Source organism: Chenopodium quinoa, unplaced genomic scaffold, assembly GCF_001683475.1.
Source record: "Chenopodium quinoa cultivar QQ74 unplaced genomic scaffold, ASM168347v1, whole genome shotgun sequence".
NCBI lineage: Eukaryota > Viridiplantae > Streptophyta > Magnoliopsida > Caryophyllales > Amaranthaceae > Chenopodium > Chenopodium quinoa.
The window spans coordinates 2,297,637-2,319,079 of record NW_018744988.1 but is presented as its reverse complement, the minus strand read 5'-3'; the positions used below and the strand labels follow the sequence as shown (position 1 = coordinate 2,319,079).

General features: G+C 35.2%; 2 protein-coding genes across 4 annotated transcripts; both read left to right on the top strand.

Annotated features, from left to right (window-relative positions):
* The first annotated feature begins 810 nt into the window (after positions 1-810).
* On the top strand, positions 811-12,239 carry LOC110706654 (AT-rich interactive domain-containing protein 5-like). Of its 2 annotated transcripts, XM_021884605.1 has the most exons (14): positions 811-1,178; positions 1,464-1,850; positions 1,988-2,124; positions 2,248-2,287; positions 3,369-3,421; positions 3,629-3,674; positions 4,204-4,293; positions 6,487-6,606; positions 7,952-8,003; positions 8,089-8,155; positions 8,514-8,580; positions 8,704-8,754; positions 9,878-9,970; positions 11,864-12,239. In XM_021884605.1, exons 2-14 carry the CDS (start codon positions 1,473-1,475, stop codon positions 11,966-11,968), a joined length of 1,299 nt encoding a protein of 432 aa, XP_021740297.1. In that variant the 5' UTR covers positions 811-1,178; positions 1,464-1,472; the 3' UTR covers positions 11,969-12,239. The 2 variants fall into 2 exon arrangements, with proteins under 2 accessions (XP_021740297.1, XP_021740298.1); XM_021884606.1 differs by lacking the exon at positions 6,487-6,606 and having other exon boundaries at positions 814-1,178.
* A 1,329-nt stretch (positions 12,240-13,568) lies between these two features.
* Positions 13,569-19,902, top strand: LOC110706653 (protein DETOXIFICATION 27-like). Of its 2 annotated transcripts, XM_021884602.1 has the most exons (9): positions 13,571-14,030; positions 15,109-15,650; positions 15,927-16,013; positions 16,317-16,373; positions 16,466-16,704; positions 16,789-16,907; positions 17,694-17,780; positions 17,878-18,018; positions 19,627-19,902. In XM_021884602.1, exons 1-8 carry the CDS (start codon positions 13,746-13,748, stop codon positions 17,929-17,931), a joined length of 1,470 nt encoding a protein of 489 aa, XP_021740294.1. In that variant the 5' UTR covers positions 13,571-13,745; the 3' UTR covers positions 17,932-18,018; positions 19,627-19,902. The 2 variants fall into 2 exon arrangements, with proteins under 2 accessions (XP_021740296.1, XP_021740294.1); XM_021884604.1 differs by lacking the exon at positions 19,627-19,902 and having other exon boundaries at positions 13,569-14,030; positions 17,862-18,016.
* Positions 19,903-21,443: the final 1,541 nt, after the last annotated feature.

Below are 21,443 nucleotides of genomic sequence, written 5' to 3'. Positions count from 1 at the left end.
TTTACTCGTATAATGAATTTGTGTTACTTCAATGAACAAGATAGGGTTACTCTTATGAAAAAATGAGACTACTCATACATTTAAATGAAGATTACTTTTATAAACCAATATGACTATATCGTGTGGCTAGCCACTTACAAGACTTACCTATTTTGTAGTTATATAAGAAGTACTATACATCTATATTATATAATAAGTATATTTTTTCCCTAGTATGTGCGTTAAATACTAATTATAAAGGTAAAAGCTAACGAGTGTCGCCGGGACGTTAGATAATTAAGCTGTGTTTGGTAAACAACTTATTTGAGCAAAATTAGCTTATTGACTATTAAATAAGCTAATTCAAAATGTTTGATGGGAAGCTTATTTGAAGAACTTATTCCACTAATTAAGCTCTTTTTGAAAAGACTTCTTTTAGGAGTTTTTTCAATTAGCTTATTCATTAATTATTGTGAAATGACACTTATACCTTCATTTAATTTAAAATCCTACCTAAACTACCTACCCCACAATTAGCTTATTTGGTTATTTCACATACTCAATCACTTTTAAGCTATTAGCTATTTACCAAACACTCTATACAATCAGCTATTAAAATAAGTTAGTCAAATCAATTAATACAATCAGCTAGTCAAAATCAGCTAATATAACCAGTTTTAGCTTTTAGCTATTCACCAAACACGGCCTAAGTCTTTACATGGTGTGGCGGCAATATGGCCACATTGATAATTTTACATTCTCTAAATTGATGTATCATTTGAGAAATTTATGACCAAATCATGGATTGATTATGTATTATTAATAATATTTAATAAATTGATATTATTCTATGTTTAGGCAAAGATTTTTCCAATTTTGAAAAAAAAAAAAAATTGTTCTAAAGCAATATTCGACCTTGCCGAATGCCCAGACCTCATAGTTGGAACTTGGAAGCATTACACATTTACACTACGATTTTCGTACGTATTTCTCTACATTTCTTCATCCATTTCAATTTCCCAGCCTTTTCAACCAAATTTTCACACTCTATTTCCCTCATTAACTTCTCTTTTAATTCCCCTTATTTGATGAATGATGAACAAAGAAGATTGAGAGCAAAATAATTCTGGGTAAATCAAACTTTCCCCATAAATTGAATTCAGAATCGCAAAAACCCAGAAATTGTCACTCGCTTTTAGGTAAATTGTTGTCTAAATTCTTATTTTTGTTGCCCCCTTAAAAGGGTTTTTCTTTTTTTGGTTCTTCATTTTTTTTATACTGAACAACTCAGAAAATTCTCAGATTTGGGGGTTTTGTTGAACCCACTAAACCCCTAATTGGAAAAACATTTTTTTGGGGTTCAATTGTTCATGATATTAGTGCATAACAATTAAATTAAAAATTTGGGGTTCAATTATTGTTCATAATAGTGGGTGATTAACAAATTTTTTTAAAAAAATTTAATTTATTTATTTTATTGTTAGGAGTAAGAAATGGGTAGGAGTCAGTGTGAGATGGATGTAGATGATGGTCCTGAGGAAGAACCTGAACTTGAAGAGAGTGATTCACCTGACCAAAATCAAACCAGCCCTCCTGCAAATGGGAATGGAAATATGAATGGAAATGGAAATGAAAATGAAAATGGGAATGGGAATGGGAGTGTCAATGGGACTGATAACTCGTCGAAGAGGGCGCGTGGTGGCGGTGGCGGCGGGGAAGAACATGAAGCAGGTGGAGCATCTGATAACAAGACCCAAAATGGTGTTGGTGGGGACCCTACAACGCCTCGGTCCTCCTCAGGGAGACCGTTGATAAGAACGTTTCATGATGCCAGTGGTGGGCGCTCTAGTAATGGTGCCAAGAGGCTTAAGGTAATTAAATCCTTGATTTGAATTGAATAATCAATTATTAGTACTTGGAAATTGGAAAGGTATATGGCATTATTGTTTTTGTTTTGTTATTATCGAATGTGGTTTAGGAAACAATCCCTTGTTTGAATTACTTGTAGATGATTGAAGAGGATGAGGAAGCCGGGACTAAAGAAGAACAAGCCGAGTTCATCAAAGAGCTTGAAGCCTTTTATAAGGAAAGATACATGGAATTTAAGCCCCACAAGTTTTATGGAGAGCCTCTAAATTGCCTTAAGTATGCTCCTTTACTTGTTTGCCTCTCACTCCAATTGCTTAATTAATAATTACTACTTGTTAAATATGAAGTATGTGAAACATGTCAGCTGACAAAGAAATTTCTTATTTCGGTGCTGCTTAGGTTGTGGAGAGCTGTGATTCAATTGGGTGGATATGACAGGGTATGATTCCTTTTGCAGATTCTTTGTTTCAAGTCTTATATATTGTCATTCTTAGTATATACTGTGCTTTCATGTATGTTTTAGCTCTTCAAGGGTTTGGCACTAACTTTCCGCTCTAGAGACTATAAAGTTTCTTAGTTGTTATCCCCTTGTACTTCTATTTGTGCTGTGTTGCATGATCTGGATGTTTTCTTGTTTTTTTACCCCATATTATACATGAATTTTACATCATATTATTGATGTGCAAGAATGATATGCTGGACCTTGTATTGCATTTGCGGTTTAAGTTTTTTTCCATTGCATGACGAAACAAACATTGCATATCATAACTTACAGAACTGATGTTAACTGTGCAACCAATTTAGAGTTATATAGGTTGGTGCAGGCTTATTACTGGCTGAAACAGCCTGAAAAAAAAAAAAATGAAAATCATGCAGCATCTATGTCAACGCGTTGCTTGACACTACTATAAAGTATGAATCTATGTTGCACAACTGTGACCATGATTGTAACCTTTACCAAAATGGGAAACCCTACGTCAAGTTAGTTTAACATTGTCATTTTTCTCAGCTTCCGCTTTGTTATGAACTGATTTTTGGGGTTTATATTTCTGATTTAATAATGCAACAATAAAAGATTAAAGCTTGGATATTGATTGAAAATGGCAAGGATTACAAAAGATAGGTTTAAATGTTTAATAGCTCAAGCTATTGGTCTCCAATAGTTAGTTTAGCTCACAACTCTCTAACAATGGCTTTGGGCCATAACTCTCTCAAGGGATCTCACCAACTTTCTGCCTACCATTTTCTTTCCCCTCCCTCTCTATTTATACCAAGGAATATTAACCTGGTAAACTAATATTATTAAAAATACCCAAACTACCCTTTTGTAGGTTAGCCTATTACACGCTTATAATGTAAGTGCAAGGGTTTGTAAGCTCTTGTTTGTTTGTAATGGTATAAGGCGAATGTAGATCTATTGATTGATTTCACATTCCTAGTTACATTAAATTGGATATCCTCTTTCATGAACAAAGGATTCATATAGAAAGTTTTTAAAGTCATTGCCATTTCTTTCACAGGTTACCACATACAAGCTGTGGCGGCAAGTTGGAGAATCTTTCCATCCGCCCAAGTAAGAAATGCCTTGTTTATCAATTTTTTGCTTGTATGTGCTGGAAAAGTCAGAAGTTAACAGTTTTTGAAGTGAATAAACTGCATTTTATTTTGGACTTTCTGTTTATTCATAATTCAGGGAGACTTGAATTTGTACAACGTCAGGCATATTATTCTTCTGTTTTTCTCTACATATAACTTATATAAATTATTTTCTTTGTTTCAGGACCTGCACTACAGTTTCTTGGACATTTCGAATTTTCTATGAGAAGGTAATGCCTTTGTAAAAAGATATGGCTATGATTCTCCTTTTTATCGTTCTTCTTGTGTGCTGTACTTCTGTGATTTACTGTATTGTGCGAAGTGCAATCTCGGTTGTATATTACTACCTCCGCTTCTTATTATTTGCAACAGAGAGGTATCATTTGTGAGACAAAAAAAATTCATTTGTTGCAAATAGTAAGAAACGGAGTTAGTATAACATTAATTGCGGATATGTTCTCAAGGATGAACTTATACATGGTTTGCATTCTGAAATTGAGTGTGTAATTGGGTACCCTCTTGTTGAACCAATTAAGTCTCAAAGCTAGAGGTAGAAAACTTTTCCTGAGGCAGCTAAGAAGGATTTAATCAACTTTTATACTTCAACTGAAATTCTTTTGGTACACATATAGTATAACTATATTTTATACTTAAATTACAATTTACAAATTGGTTTACTGACTCCATGTTGCTGTTTTAGCTGCTGTACAATTTACCAGAGATTTAATGGATTTATCGTTGCTTTTGCTTTCTGTACAGGCACTTCTGGAATATGAAAAACACAAAAGAGAAATTGGTGAGCTTGAATTTCCTGATGCAACAATGCCTGAGCCATCTGCTGAAAATGAGGTAGACTTCAAGATTATAAAATTTCTTATAAAGAGTGGTTGTGTAGTTGTGTACTTGTGTGTGTTTTTTTTTTCTTTTTCTTTTTCTTCTCATCTTACAAATTTCGCATTTAATCAAGTTGCTATGAGTTCAGTCTATATATTGCTAAGTCTTTTTACTTGGATCTTATGACCCTGACTTTGTGCTAATCATTCTGACAATATTTATAAAGCCTCTTATTGGGCTTTATATGTTTCTTTTCTTTCCTTCTCTTATTTATTTATTAATTTTTTTTTTTAACTTTTTGGTAGCATAGGTGCCTTAGCTTTCTTTTTCATCCCAAGTATCCTCAACTCCTTAAGTCAGAGGAGCAATCTCTAAGACAAAACTTACTTGGAAGGGAAACCGTAGAAGATCTAAATGTGTATCTCCGGGTAGTCTTAGATGGAAAGATGACACGTAAAAATAAAAAGAAAAAATTTGTGTTTAACTCTCATTTTCATGCCACTCCTAGGTCGTAGTATAGGCTATTTATCCCTACAAACCTTAAAAAGGGTAATTGCAAAAAAAAGTTATAGTTCTTTATGTCCTAATGTGATACATAAATATTTGATTTACCCTTTTCTGAAAGCTCTGTGATGCTTTCTTATTAAAAATTAGCACATTCCATCATCGGATTGGGAAAATAGGTGATCTCCTGTTGGCTTTTGCTTCAAATAAGCCCATGTACAACCAGAGTGGCTTTTCCTTGAGTAGGAATCTCTGCAATCTTTTGCATGTTGTAGTTTCCTTGGGTTAGCTCCTGGCCTTTAGAGCTAGAGTGACCTCTGCACAAAGCTCTCATTCAAATTGCATCAGTTTTTTTTTTCTTTCCCCCTTTATTGCGTTTCTAAAGCAATCTAAGCATGATAAGTAGATGCTATTATATTCTTTGTTCTGGTAGAAGGTGGTCTAGGAATTTTCTATTGTGCAGCAAGCAAGACGAGATGAGAAAACAGAAAAAATGTCAAGCTTTTGGCATTGTATTTTTTTTAGAAAAAATTATTGTAGTCTTGTGCCTTTATATTTGTAAGGTAAGTTTAGTGGTTGAAATTTGGAAAATCATTCTGGACCCTTCCACACTTTAAAGAACATGGATTGAAGATAAGGAAGGGGAATACTTCATCAGATTCCGGGATTTGTTTGGTCTCAAATCTCACGTTAAAGACAGCCGGCAAACCATGTTAAGGACAAGTCATATGGTCTTTTGTTACTGTTGTGGGAATTGCTGCAACTTTATTGCTTACCATTTTATTGAATTTAGGGTAACATTTTTTTGTGATTTATATTTATTGAGAACAAGATGAGGGAGTGTTGCCTTTGATGGTTTGGCCATGTATGACGGAGATCAAGTGAGGCTTAGGTAAGGAAACTTGAAGAATGAAAAAGTGATGGAATCCCGAGGGGTAAGAAAGACCTAAGAAAACTTGGAGGGTGATTGAGAATGATATGAGCCTTTTGGAGATTAAGGAAAATATGGTGTTGGATAGGACGGATTAGAGGGAAAAGTTCTATAATTTAAATGTATTACCTCCGTTTCTTTTACCTAAATCCATCGTGTTTTGCAAACTCTGTTTATTTTTCTTCGTTAAGTTTATTCAAACTTTTTATGTGTATTTACTCTTGTTTAACTTTTTTATATTTTAATTTTAATCACCCCTTAGTCCTTTATAAAACTGTTTCAAAATTTTATTTTAATATCCTCTTTTTGGGTTTTCACCTTACGCTATCCTCATTTTTTTTGCTCACTATATATTTTTTCATTTTTCGTCCACTATCATTTTCATCCAATTTCATTTTGCTCCATCCGTCGTCCCTATTTGATTGTTGCATAGAGCAAAGTTCATTCTTTTGAGAAGCAAGGTAAAATTGTGCACATGGGTTGCAAGTGGGGTTGATGAAGATGTAGAGGGAGAGAGTAAGAGGGGTTGCAAAGTGGGAAAAATTATGAAATAAGGTAATGGAGCAATCTCAAAGGGACATCCCAAAATGGATTACGGGACAAACAAAAAGGAATGGAGTATCTCTTTTGCATCTTTGTTCCATTTTTTGGTGGACAATTCCTTATGACGATTCATGTTAGCCGACTCCAAATCATCTTGGGACTAAGACTGCTGTTGTTAGCTTTACTTATGATATGGTGCAAAATTCTGATGTGTTGAATCTCCGTTTTAGGGAAATGCTTACCAAGCCAGTTCAGGAAGGGTGAGGAGAGATGCTGCTGCTCGTGCAATGCAGGGTTGGCATGCTCAGCGGGACATTGGATTGGGAGAAGTAGGGGAGCCCATTATTAAGGTATACAATGGTGGAGAATTGGCTTTATAATACTTAGCATCGTTTGGTGTATATGCATAAGAATTGTAATATGGTACAGACGATGGCACATTTTAGGATTTAGTAGGCAATAGAATAGAACTACTGTATATAAGAAGTATTTTGAGAATCTTCCATCAAATGGTTTAAATATATTATAGCTGAGCAATGTGATATTTTGGACAAGAAGGGAAAAGGGGAAAAACCGAAAAAGAATATTTAAAAAACTGTCCTTTCCCTTTACCTTCTCTCAATGACATGTTGTATTCTCCTCAGTTCCTCTTCTTAGTTCTTGCCTATGTGTCCATGGAACAAAGCCAATGCCCATCCCATCGCCTAGATTTAACCCATAGAAAATTAAGATTCTTTCCCTTTTGTGCTTTCTTTCTCAGCCCCATCTCTTATACTTGTTGATTTCAGAGTTTCTTGTTCCAAAGCTGCCCAAGGCCTTTTTCCTTACAATGTTAACTCCCCTTCTCTTTTTTTCCTTTGTTTCCTCCTATTAATCTTGTTTAGAGGTGTAAAATGCTAAGTGGGGATGTAATGCTCGCCAAGCTTTTGAACTTGAGGTTTGGCTCTTGATTTTGATTTTTGTTATTAGAAAATTTAATGACATGATAGATGTCAAAGAAAGAAATCACAATTTTACAGTATAAAAATATATTGCAAATATTTACTTAATTATTTTAGCAAGCTGACCTGAACCTGACTGAGCTTAGCCTCACCCATTTAAGAGATTTGTTTGGCTTTGCTGGACTAGCCAAGCAGAGTTGAAGAGTCCTCTGAGCTGGGCTCAGCTCTGCTACATTCCTAATCTTGTCGAATGCACTGGCGATGGCTCACCTGTTGCTGTCAGAATGCGGTAACTGGTAAAGGGCTTTTGCGGTTTCTTTATGGGGCCAACAAGGGCAGGGTATTCTGGCAAGGGTAATGGGTGATGGCAGGAAGTGTAGCACTGGTGGTAGTAGATGGCATCCTGGGTTGGTGGAGGAGGCTCGAAGCACATTGGATCATGGGGATGGTGAAATTTTTTTTGTTTTGTAGAGGATTTTATCTTAATCAATTTCAAGTAGTATATTCTCGGAATATCTTACTTCCCTTAAGCCTCTAATTCTGACCAGCAATATAAGTATGTAGTACATATCACTTTGTAACTAAGTTTACTTTATTTGGAATTTTATTTGCATGTACTTATGTTAGGTAATTCTAAGTCAATATTTGTGAAAAGATTCTGTGATGCTTTGACTTTCTGGTTTGGAGATTCATAATTTGATATTCTGTTCATCTTCATTTTCCTGAGATTTCATTAAATGCTTTCTGCTTGCAGGATAAGAGCATCAATTCTTCACAAAAACGTGAAAAGCATCTGAAAAATATTGGTATATTGCTGGATCTTATCATGCTTTTTATGTACGCGTTTAACTGAAATCGTTGCTGATATGTTTGCATGATTATGTGATGCAGGTGTAAAGCAGAAGAAACCAAGTAATCCGGAGCTTGCAGAAAATGAGATGCCTGAAGCAAACAAACAGTTGAGATTCCCAGATTCCCCTCTCCTCTTAGACCCCTTTTGGTCCCTCTCCTCAATACATACAAATACAGAAGACCCTATAAAATAAATAGACATGATTGAGCATAGCATTTGTATATCCTTTCTGGCTAAACCAAACAAAATATTAAAAGATCTGCCTCTGTTTAGTCTCTCAGTCACTTGTAACAACTTTAATTGCTACATGTTAAGGACTATTAATTGAATAAAAATATTACAGAAACCAGCTGCAAAAAGTTTGGGGAGAAAGCTGATGGATAGAATTTATGTATTATGTTTGATTTTGCCAAACATACCTGACTTATGTATCTAATGGACCACATTTCCCTCTTAATTTCAGGACGGTGCCAACAGTTCTGGATGTCGGCCCCCCAGCTGATTGGGTGAAAATTAATGTCAAAGAAAGTGTGAGTTTTCTAAGACTGGTTCCTAGTTCCTACATAACTCAGTTATAACTTTCTCTCCCTCCAAGCAAGTGCGTCTTGTTGCTGATGATGGTTTGGTTTGTATTTCTTCCTCTTCTCTTGCAGAAAGATTGTTATGAGGTTTATGCCTTAGTTCCTGGGCTTCTTCGAGAGGAGGTACTGTATTTTGCTTTTGTAGAATGAGATTGTTTTCCTTTTAATTCTCTGGCTTGATGTTCTCTTTCTCTTGCATCCCTGTTCTCCATAAAAATATTCACCTATATTTGCAGATAGGTTTTCACTTTCTGATTGAAAATGTCTGTTTTTACTAATTAAAATACTTACTAAATATGAAACTCTCTTTTTTGAACCTTCAGAATTCATATGGTTTGGTCGCTTGGGTAATGCTATTTTGTCATCACAAATATATTTATTATATATACATGAAAGGTTTAAGTTGCTAGGTATATGGGCATCATAGGCTTTGCTTTACAATGGTCAATAGGCATATCAATGTAGGGAGAAGAATGGGGAGATTGCTCAGTTTTGAAATGCAGTTATGAAGTTTTATGTGGTACTGAGTATGTTGTATACTCCCTCCGTTTTTAAATACTTGCTCAATTTCTTTATGCGCGGAGTTTTAGGAGAAATTGGATAAAGTAATAAAATATGGAGGTAGTGGGGTAGGTGGAATAATAAAAAATTGTAAAAAACAAAAGTAGTAGAAAGAATTGGAGGAGAGAGAATATGAAATTAATAAAAATATGAATTATGTTGGGTCCACTAGGTGAGCGAAATGAATTAAATATTGTAATAGCTTTCCAAATAAGGAAATGGAGCAAGTATTTAAAAACGGTCAGAAATGGGAAGTGGAGCAAGTATTAAAAAACGGAGGGAGTATAAGATATCTACGTTAGAGTGAGTTATTATGAAGTAAAGTTCAAATCTAACACATAGGCATACAAGTTGCATGCTTGCATCTGTACATTTGGTGAAAAGATTGGGGCTTCTTGGGCTGCTATGGCCTCGCAATGTTATCTGCAATCTCCATCTTTGTATGGTATCTAAATTTTGTTCATCATTCATACATCAATAAATGCTCATTGGCATTCCTTAATATTGTGGTTTCATTAAAGGGCCTCCTTTATCTAAAAGGACTCTCATGTTGCTTGGTTCATGAGGTGCAATGTCAGGATAATCCTGATCAGTGCACTTTTCTTGCATATTATTCAAAAGGTGTGTCTCTTGATTTTAATTGATGAAATGAACTTCACCTTCTTTCTGTCTCTTAATGCTTCAGGTCCGCGTTCAGTCTGATCCTGCTGGTCGTCTGGTCATCACTGGTCAGCCAGAGCAGCTTGACAATCCCTGGGGCATCACTCCATTTAGGAAGGTAAATTGCAACAACCCCTGAGTTTGATTTTAGTGGTTCAGTGCTTTGTATTACAAGTCCATTAGATCATCCTCAAAGCATGCTTTTCCAGAACCTGCAGATTTTTAGATCTTGGAAAATTTGCCATGAATAATACCACCTTTCATCGGTCTTTCGTAAATGGAACAACCTTTTGATTATTTCAAAATAGAACCACCTTTGATACATATATGCTATAAATGGAACGTGACCTGTTGGTAACCTGGTTAACATGCTACCATTGACACGTGTCACAATATAAGTGGCCAACTTTTTTTTTTTTTTTTACAATTTTGTTTTTTAAAAAAAAAACTTTACAAATATTTTATTTTATAAATAAACCCTTCCCCACCCAGCTCCCTGCCGGCAGCCACCCCAACCACCACCTCCTCCTTCCTCACTAATCAGGGCTACTCTACCCAAAGGATCCTCTGAAAAGGATACCTTCTTCCTTGCCTTGGACATATGAACATTGCCCATATTGAACAAGGCCAAAGCTGCCATTTCTTGAAATTTATCAGAAGCGATGTCAAAAAGTTCTTGTGCATCTTCACTTGAAATAGTGTCTTCCATTGCCTCTAATATATCTTCATTCCAATCTCATGCTGGTCCAATTATGGATCCTAATCGAACCCAACACGGTTTTTGAAGAGTTGAGCAAATTTGATAAAACACAAGGGGAGGAAATTCTCGACATCTTTTCCGGGCGACGAAAATGGCGAATATCATTATCAGAAGAAACCCTAATTGAGCTATTAATTGCGTAATTTGGGGGAGATTTGGGGATATATAGAGGAGAATTAGGGTTGATGAATCGAGGTTTGGGTGGAGAATTGAAATAGGGAGTGTGATTTAGGGTTGATCATGGTTTACAGAAAACGGTGGTGGTGGTGGGAGAGGAGGAAGAGTCAGAAGCTGCGGCAGCAGAGTCGATGACTGCCCACAATGCGTCGCCGTCAACTGGAAGTGAGGCCATCAAACTCAAAATTTTAAAGGTGTGTCTCAGGTTTTGAGTGAATGGTTTCAAATCTAAAAATGGTGAGGTAATTGGCGGTACTGTTGGGGAGGAGGGTCGTTTCCGGCAGGGGGAAGGGGAGGGTGTCTGTAGCACAAGACGGCGGTGGGGAAGGGAGAAAGGGTGGTGGCTGGGGTGGGGAAGGAAGAGGTGGTGGTTGGGGTGGCTGTTAGCAGGGGGTTGGATAGGATGGGGTTTCTTTTTTCTTATTTTTTCATTTTTTCATTTTTTTATTTTTTATTATTATTTTTTTTAATTTCAGTTTTGTTTTTTTTAATTTTAAGTTAATTTTTTTTAAAAAATTTAAAATCAATATTTTTAAAGAAAAATGTTTTTAAAAAATCTTTGACCTATCAAAATATGACACGTGTCCATTATAACTTGCACAACAGGTCATTGGTTTTTTTGTTCCATTTATAGCGGATATGTGTCAAAGGTTGTTCTATTTTGGGAAGACCTTGCAAAGGTGGTGTCATTCTTGGCAAATTTTCGTTAGATCTTTCCGCTTATGACATGCTTGTAAAATCATTATTTAGTGATGTCATTGGAAAATTTAATCTTATGGTTTTATCATTTAGCCTCATCGCAGCTTCACTATGTGTTGGCTTAAGTGGTGGGTTTATGTTATCAAGTCTGTAGATATATTAGTATCTCTTATTATGTCTAAGAATTCATGAAATTATGTTCTGGAACGGCCACTCATGTCTAGACAGATGAAAAGAGATTAGTGGTCTAACGAACTTGCTTGCATTTCCTACACCTAAGCCCTCAGTCTTTTGCCTGATTGCAAGAGAGTGGGATAGGAGGAAGAAGAATAAGGGTTATAATCTGACTAATTCCGTGTGGTTTATGGCTTTCAGATTGTTATCTTTCCGGTGAGGATAGATCCACTACATACTTCTGCTGTTGTTAGCTTACATGGAAGGCTCTTTGTCCGTGTTCCTTTTGACCGGTCAACTACCTGAACATTCTTCGTGCAGATTCTAGTGATTCTCATTAGTCTACCAGGAAAGTATAAAAGGAGCAGAAGTTGCTACTTTGGGGGGAAGAATGTTGGAATTAGAGAAGCTGACTAATTGTTGTTCTTAGGTTAGGAGGATTAAGGGACATCTGATTTCTTGCCTGCAACTTTGTGGCTCTAGTGACATTTGTAGTGGTACAGCTTCCAATTTTGTAAATTTAAGTAGATGGAATCAATTCTGTTCATTGTTGAATGAATGTATAATGCTCTGTTAATCTGCTTCTTTCTTCTATTAAGTATAATTAGAAAAACCAACTCTTACACAAATATCTACACCAAACAATGATCGAAACTAGATAATTCGATGTTGAGAGAACCAAAATTGACCTGATTTAACTTCTGGAAATTTAAGGCCTCTAAATTTATTTGATAGTGGTTCTCTTTTTTCTTTTCTGCTTCTTGAAAACCTAGATCTAGGCTCTTAGGGGGCGTTTAGTTCGCAAACTGGTATGGGGTTGGAATAAGTAATGAAACTATAGTGGTATGGGTTTGGAACTTGATTCTTAATACCATATGTTTGGTATGCTTATGGAATGCAACATTTTTCTTTTATTTGATACCTAAAAGTATGGGAATGAGCCAAACCCACCTCCCCCCAAGGTTTCTAAATCCCATACCTTGGGGGTTTGAGGTATGGGTTTGAAACTCTTAAAATCATAAGACAAACATAAGGTATGAGTTTAAATCATTCTAAACCCATACCTTCTACCTTAATTATGTGAACCAAATGCCCCCTTAAATAGTTAAATATGAACATACTCAAGTATAACCAAAACAATATTTTAATCAATGAGCAAAACAAATTTGGTAATGATATTGGTACATTTAATATTGTCTTCATATGACTAAGGGTCTGTTCTCATACGATTATTTTCAGTTCAGTTCAGCTCCTAATTTCCTTCTCTTATAAAATATTCAGTTCAATTCAGCTATAATAAGTTCAGTTCACATCAGCTCAGCTCATTTCAGTCAATGAGAACAGGCCCTAAATGAAGGTCAATTAACTTAGGCTCAGTTGAGTTTTATCGCTTCAACTTGGGTAAATACTCGCTTTTAGCAAAATTACATTTTCATTGAGAGTGAGGATAGCTCAAGTGGTTAGAGTTTCCCTCCCGATTCCAGGTGATCTTAAGATCAATTTTCATCATTCGCCCTTGTGGCTCTCTAAACACCAAAAAAATGAATATATTTTCATTAATAATTTCCTCTTTTACCTACCTACACATAACCTTAAGGCTACTACATATGACATATTCCTTAAAATTTTAATACTACATCTTAAATTACAAATATAGAAAAATTATAAAAAAATTTGATATTAATAAATTATAAATTGAGACGAATTTGACAAGATCACGACTATATTTTTCCTTATATATAATTTAGCAATGCTAATCAAAGTAGAGTATATATATATTATAAAAGTCAAAGTGTTACATTTAAAAGAGATAAGAACTATGTGGATAGATTAGTGAAACTGAAATGATAGCATTTAAAAGAGACAAGATACCAATGTTGAAATATGTAAAAAAAAAAAAAAAATGTCAAACATCAAAAGATTGAGAACACTAAATTACAAAATTTTGTAATAAACGAAAAGAAGGCCACGGAACCCGCCACTTGATTCGCATAAACTGATAAACTAAATGCCCATTTGTTGAAGCAACAAACAAAACACAAAATTGAAGTTAGAAAATTGACAAAATCCCAGATTTCAAAGTATGAGAGAGGAGCAACAACACCCATTGTTGCTCCACCCCAATAACCCCAACAATATGGTTAATGGAAGAATCACAAATACAGATGATTTGATTGGAGAAGAGAGAAAGACATGGGAAGAGCTCAAAAAGATATGGAAGATTGCTGGGCCTTCCATCTTTTGCCGTTTTGCTATGTTTTCTCTTACTATTATCACTCAATCTTTGGCTGGTCATTTGAGTGACCTTGATCTTGCTGCTTTTTCCATTGCTACCACCTTTCTTATCTCCATTAGCTTCGGTTTCTTGGTATGATTTCTTTCTGTCTCTTCTTTTGTCTTTTAATTTTATCAACATTGCTGTATTTGAGGGTTTTGTATTGATTTTGATGAAATTTACTAAGTGGGATTTGTTGGGGTTTTTGAAATGTTTAAGGGTTTTTAGTTGATTTTTGTATAGAGTGATAACGGACAATGATATTGACAAGATTCGATTTTACATTTTGAAGTCTTGAACTTTATTCGATCCTAGGTCTTGGGAACCAATGACTATCATCTACAACTTTACTTACCTGCTAAGCTAGCTGACATCCACGATTATATGTAATGGAGAAGAGTTCCTTATTATATAGTTGCTATTCTATTGGTATTTATTTTTAAGGAAATTAGGTACATTTAAGGTAAGGTCTATATATGGGTGCTTAAGGAGGTTCATGCTTAACAAAAGAGTGTGTTTTTTCATGTAGGTTGAAGATGCCTATTGTGGGTGATTGAGGTTAATTAGGGACTCTAATGTTGTTTGTTCATGGTAAAAGGTTTCATAACTATGATGATCTTGTGTGTAAAGTAGATTCATTTTAATATATGTTCACACCTAGCCTGTTTCTTTTCATTGATAATATTTCATTATCTCCTACGGTACATTAACCTTGGATAATAAAGGTAAAAATATATCTCTCTAGATAACAATTATAAGTTGTTTCTCTCATACGGAGTATACAACATCTCCGAATCCTATAGTAACCATTTTTGATATTACTAATATTGGAGGTGTTAATAATATAAACATGAAGGAAAATAAATCGTTAATTAGTTAAAGAGTTGTTGAGGGGATTTTTTCCCTGTCACATTATGTTATTTATAGCTTAAGTGGACTTAATATTCAAGCATTGTTGTTCAAATTAGAATATGAATTTATAGCATGTAAAAATGGTCACAACCTCATAAGCCATATCCATATTTTTATTATACAAATATGATGGGCACAAGGACATAGGGATTGAGGAATACAATTGGGGAAACAGCAACATTAAGATGTTATTGGAGCTTATGTAAGATGGGGAAGAAAGGTCTCAGCTAACTTTTAAAAATTGATTTATGATGTTCAGATAGGAATGGCAACTGCATTGGAGACATTATGTGGGCAAGCCTATGGTGCTAGACAGCACCACATGCTAGGCCTCTACGTGCAGCGCTCATGTGTAGTTCTCTCTTTTTGTGCAATTCTTTTGCTTCCCATGTTCATATTTGCTGCACCTCTACTGAAGATTCTTGGCCAATCAGCTGAAGTGGCAGAACGAACTGGCTTAGTGGCAAGATGGTTGATCCCCATGCACCTGAGCTTTGTATTTCAATTCTCATTTCAGAGATTCTTGCAGAGTCAACTAAAAATGGCTATTATTGCTTGGTCTTCTGCTGTGGCTCTGGGAGTTCATGCCATTATTAGCTGGCTTTTTGTTTATAAGCTTGGCGTTGGTATAATTGGGACTGCCCTTACTCTTGATTTTTCTTGGTGGCTCTCAGTTTTTATAATGTATGGGTATGTTCTTTATGGTGGGTGTCCTAAGACATGGAGTGGTTTCTCATGGCTTGCTTTTACTGATTTGTGGGACTTCTTCAAGCTTGCCTTGGCTTCTGGTGTCATGGTCCTGTAGGTATTTTGACTCATGATCTACTTTTCTAATTTAGCACTTGGTCTATGGTTTAGCTCTGCATGATATGATTTCTATTCAAGGTTTCCATCTGAAACTAGTTAGTTATAGGCTTGACTGATATTAAATTCACTTATGTTAATGAGTTAATTCTTATTAGTTAATTTAAATCTATCGATGAAACGATTTTTTAATGTTATGTTCTTTTGCAGGTGTTATAAGTCAATGAGCAAATAATTTATATGATCTTTTCTCTTATTTTCAATGTGTTGTAGATTGGAAAATGTCTATTATCGGTTGCTGGTTATAGCGTCTGGGGATGCTGGAAGCTCACATGTTGCTGTTGATGCTCTCTCTATATGGTTGGACATGGATCCTTGTCATTGCTTTGCTTAATGCATATTGTTAGTCTAATCAGCTTCTCCAATTGTCTATGAAGTTGTGTTGGTGATGAAATTCGTACTCCAAACTGTCTAGTTTTTTTATTTAATTGTAATTCTAGACAGAAAACTAATGCAAAGTATTCAATTATATGAATACTAATTCTTTGTAAAACGAAAAAAAAAAAAAAGAAAAATTGTTAAGAGGACTGGTAATATGGAATGGATGGAATATTCTATTGAAAAGTGCTTACCTAATTAGGTTTGGTGGATTTTCATTGACAGTGTGACTCTGTTTGGCTGGGAGTCTATGGTTCCTCTTGGAATACTTGCTGCCACTGGGTAACTTCTTTACATTTCCAATGTTCTTGTTTTGATATTGACTACAGAAAATGAAATGTCAAGTTCTGAATTATTTCATTCTTGGTGTACAGCGTTCGAGTAGCCATTGAGTTGGGAGCAGGAAATGTCAGTGGTGCCAAGTTTGCAGCCAAAGTGTGTATGCTGACATCGTTAATCATAGGACTGATATTCTCCTCACTGGTGTTAGCTATCCCAGACAAACTAGCAATGATTTTCACACCTAATTCATCCGTGATTTCTGTTGTCTGCAAGTTAGCATATCTGCTGGCTCCCACCATTTTCCTGAATAGCATCCCTCCAGTTCTTTTAGGTGATTTGTTTTTATTTATTGGAAAAATGCTTTGAAGAGACTGTGTTGTTTTCATCGTCTAACATATTCAATGATTTTCCTCAGGCATAGCAGTTGGATCAGGTTGGCAAGCGTTGGCAGCATATATAAACATCGGGAGCTATTACTTGGTGGGCTTCCCTCTTGGGATTTTTATAGGACGGGTGCTTAACTTTGGATACATGGTAAGTTTTTATAGACTGTAAACTTAGAATTTAGATGTGAGGAAGAACAGGATTATGAAGAAAACTGGTGATTGTATTAATGCAATTAAATAATTGCTAAGGAGAATTACAGCCCAAACCCAGTCCTTTGAGTAGATGAACACTTTCAAGTCTCAACTACGAGCTAAAGCAATATAAACCCAACAGTACTCTCATTGTCCTCCCTGATATCCTCTCTATATAACGTTCTGACTTCCTTTCCTTCTATCACCTCTAACAAATTCTCTGGCCCCATCCTTAAGCTACTTCTAATAGACTAATTATGCACACCCACAAAGTCCTTTTCCCCTGGGCTTAGCCTAAGTGTAACTAAAGCTTTTTATGCACTCCTATCTCCTATTTTGTCAAAATTTTAGCATCAACTAATCTCCAAACTTGTCAATGGTGAGTATATACAGCTTTGAATGGTACTCTTTCCGTTCCACTAGATTTGCCTCACATTCCTTTTTTGGATGTCCCATTGAGTTTGCTCCATATCGTAAATGGCATAAGGGTCCACTACTTTACTCTCACATCACTACTTTGGTCACACCAATTCCTCGCTCATCAACAATATCCAACCAATACATAACAAAGTACAGAGTAGCAATTCTTCTTTGGAGCAAATCCATTGGGATGGAGGGAGTAATAATAAAATGCTACCCTTGGAGGTTATGAGAAATAAGGATAAATAATTTACTGATTAGAGTATTTGAGATGACTGACAATGCCCCTTTATTTTTCTTTTCTTCCCTTCCAAATGATCAGGGAATTTGGGCTGGAATGCTTGGTGGGAGTGTGATACAGATATTGCTTCTGGCCATCGTTGCAGTCAAATATGGATGGGAAAAGGAGGTACTGACTTTAAAGTCATTAACACAACATCAGCAAGTGTGTTAAAGTGCACGTGATGTTATTGCTTTACGTGATGTTAAGTATCAATTGTCTGCAGGTTCAGAAAGCTCGCGGCAAACACACTTTTATGGATAAAGCTGTAGATGACTAGACATTTTGATCTGCTCAATGTGTTTTGTTATCCATCTTAGGTGGCAGGTGCCATGGTTTGGCCTATGACTTTGACTATTTTTAAAAGGTACTTTATTTCACTTATTTGCAAATGATTCATATATAAAATTTGTGCTGTCTCCCTACTGCTTTCCACTAAGTAGTTGCTATGTATACTGCACTGTCAAGAAGTGAGTGAAAGGTTTGATTGCTGAAAGGCGTAATTTTGGAGTTTTTATGTCCTCAATCTGTAAGGTTGGCTGTAGATGTAGTGAATTCCTGGATGCTGTGAATATTGTTGATAATAAATTAGCAAAATGAGTTTGCGACCACTTTATGAGTCAATTTAGGGGCACTCATTTTACATAGCATTGTGATTGTGTCATCTCCAATTAAGTCAAAGACTCGAACTAAGGCTAGCCTTGCCTGTTAAATAATAACAAAGTGATTTTTGGGCCATATGCGAGATAAATTGTGAAATTCCCAGCATTTAGTGAATATACCTATCTGTCTTTTCTTAAGACAAACACTTTAGAGAGGAGAGGGGAGGTCCAAAGCAGGGGTAGCAATCAACAAGTTTGGCGAGATCTTTAAACAAAACAAATTGTATCTCGTCCTCTGAATGCCAATACCCATAATACTTCTTTTTCTACTATTTAGAAATCAGATAAATGCTTATCTTTAGTTAAGTGGAAGTCTGACCCTTCGCATAACATTGGCAATGATTCCTGTCCCTCTATCTTCATCTTCAGAAGTTTCTTTGACTACAGTGTCATTTCTCTATGAGGGTAGTGGAATATAATGTGTGGACTTAAAGGTAAATGGAGGTGAAGTGGTGTATGAAGTTATAATATAGCTAAGTTGATATAAATGGTGGTTGTTGGACCAATTAGTTAATATAAGTGTTCAGGATGTCAAGAAACAAAAATACCTTGGTAATCTTTTCCTGAACATCAAGTCAAAACACGGATATTGAGTGAATAATTGGCATTTGGCCAAAATCATTTTGGGCTGGATTTCTGGCCAACTGCCATCAACACCAGTTTGGAAGAATATACGTACCTGGCTATGATGATATTCTAAATTTTGGATGTCGTGGATACGAATGAATTTGAAGTGCCTAACAATAGAAATCAGGATGTTTAAAGGATTCCCTTACCTATACATCTTCTGTATGAGGTGAGCAGCCGCATGGCTGAATTCTCTTCCTTTTCACCCTGTTCCTTGTGAACTCTGATGGGGTTTTATGATGCACCATATAGTTGACTGGCATTTAGGAATATGGCGCTAAGACTGGTGTTCTGCCTCTTCTGTGGTTTCACTTAACTGGATGATTTCTGCACAAATGCAGTGCACCCAAAGGATCCTTTACATGTAAATGCCTGATTCACCTGGGCAGAAGAATAATTTTTCATTGGATCCTAAAAAACCAAGGTTCGGCCTTAGTCAAGAAGGGAATGTGAGGCAATGAGCCAATGAATGTGTTTCTGAGCCAATGAGTGTGTTTCTGATTTGCTGCATTTTATTTATTTGATGTTATTATCTTTTCCTTGTTGCATTCATTAAATCAACTTGCCTGTAGGAAATTGTTTCAAGGATTGCGAATTTATTACTCCTAATTGATTTTTAAGTGTTGGTTTTATTATGTGATAGGCTAAACACTTAAATTTTTCTAATTGGGGTCTATCTCTTGCAGTCATGCAGAACTGAAGCAAAACCGATCTTGCTGTTAGGATGATTAAATATTTAAATGATTGCTACACTCAAATTCTTACTTAGACAATACGGGTACTAGTTATACATCTGCATTAGCATTCATTTCCTTCCAATTGTAAATTGTAACTGGTTTTATTTTTTGTTTCTTAAAATTATTGATACTGTTGTAATACAGAGTATAGTTATGGGAAAATTGTAAAAAAAAAAAAGCCCTCCATAACCTTCTTTTATCCTTCCATGAACTAGTTCTGTATAATGGCTAATAAGAGCATCTTGATCTGCTGCTGTCTTACAATAAAGCGGTAAAGGGAGTGCAGGAAGTGTTGCAGAAATTTTTAGTAAACTCGGTAAGTTTAATGCCTAGGACATCAATGGCGATTTACATGGTAGAATCTCTATCAAACTAGGTGTTTAGACTATTTGCCTTGTAACCAGCACTAACCAGAAGATGATCCATATAAAGATTATAAACAACCACAATCCCGATGTTTCTCAGCAACAAAACAAGAAATGAAGTAATTGCCGCGTTTTGTACAACCATGCCCCCCTTAAACTTCATGATGTAAACTATGTTCCGTCTGCTAACGCATCACTGTGTTGGTGCATCAGCCTGCGTTGCCAATAGGCAATAACAGCAGACAAAACTCATGAGTCAAAATTAATAGCGGGGAAGGCTGGCGAGGCAATTGATGCCATGGATGTGGAACGAGCCGTGGGCCGTGGCCTATGTACAAAAGAATTATAAGAGTGTATGATATGCATCAAACACTGGAAATTGATTTTGGCAATCCTAGTCTAAAAGATTTTGTCATTTTTCTTATCGGATTGGCCATATAACACAAAAAATTATTCTCTCGAGTGTCAAAACAACTTTTGGAGCGTCAAAGTTATTTCCCCAAAACTTTTGCTAAATTATGATGTTGTATGTAATTATGTTATGTTAATTTGTAGCATTTTAACAGTGTGAAAAACATACAAAACTTTTTAATAATTTTTTTTAATTGATGAAATTCAACCTAAAGTCTTGAATACCAGCTCTAAAACTTTAATTGACAAAAAAAAAAATTAAAAAATTAAAAAAAAATTGAAACTGTTCAAGCTAGAAATCTAGAATAGATGTCTATGGACCTTATGGACCCAAATGTCGCATAAAGTCGAAGTCGAACCCAATACTGCATTTTACATGGACTACATTATTATTATTATTATTATTATTATTATTATTATTATTATTATTATTATTATTATTATTATTATTATTATTATTATTATTCCAATTTATCTACTGTACTAGATTAGTAGTATCACTTTCAGCGAATCGACAGCATTTTAAAGATCATTGAAATATTTAAAAAAAAAGTATTGAACTCGATATCAAATCAAAATCTAGATAAGTAAAAGAATATTGTACTGTAATATATAGTGGTGACTGGTGGTTAAGGTTTGGTAGCTTTTTTTAATAGTATGATTTTAGAGAACTTGTCAAGTTGTCATATTGGAAAATAACAAAAAAAATTCAAGATTATACGAAGTACTACATCATTGCTAGTCAAAAAATAAATTAATAAAATTATAAAGTACAATATCATTGACATTGTTTACTGTAGGTAAGTCACTAAGTCCATATCATTCGATAAATGGATTTTAATATGAGAAAAATTAAATTACTAAAAAATTTTAGTCAATTATAAGGGTCTGTTCTAATAGACTGAATTGAACTGAACTGAATATTTTATAAGAGAAGGAAATTAGGAGTTGAATTGAAATGAAAATAAACGTATAAGAACATGCCCTAAC

Bases quoted from the DNA above. Each gene is read 5' to 3' on its own strand.
- LOC110706654 (XM_021884605.1), top strand. From the start codon at position 1,473: ATGGGTAGGAGTCAGTGTGAGATGGATGTAGATGATGGTCCTGAGGAA. The intron at 2,288-3,368 runs GTATGATTCCTT...TTTCTTTCACAG, and splicing joins AATTGGGTGGATATGACAGG to GTTACCACATACAAGCTGTG. The intron at 6,607-7,951 runs GTATACAATGGT...TTCTGCTTGCAG, and splicing joins TAGGGGAGCCCATTATTAAG to GATAAGAGCATCAATTCTTC.
- LOC110706653 (XM_021884602.1), top strand. From the start codon at position 13,746: ATGAGAGAGGAGCAACAACACCCATTGTTGCTCCACCCCAATAACCCC. The intron at 15,651-15,926 runs GTAGGTATTTTG...AATGTGTTGTAG, and splicing joins GCTTCTGGTGTCATGGTCCT to ATTGGAAAATGTCTATTATC. The intron at 16,014-16,316 runs GTTGGACATGGA...TTTCATTGACAG, and splicing joins GTTGATGCTCTCTCTATATG to TGTGACTCTGTTTGGCTGGG.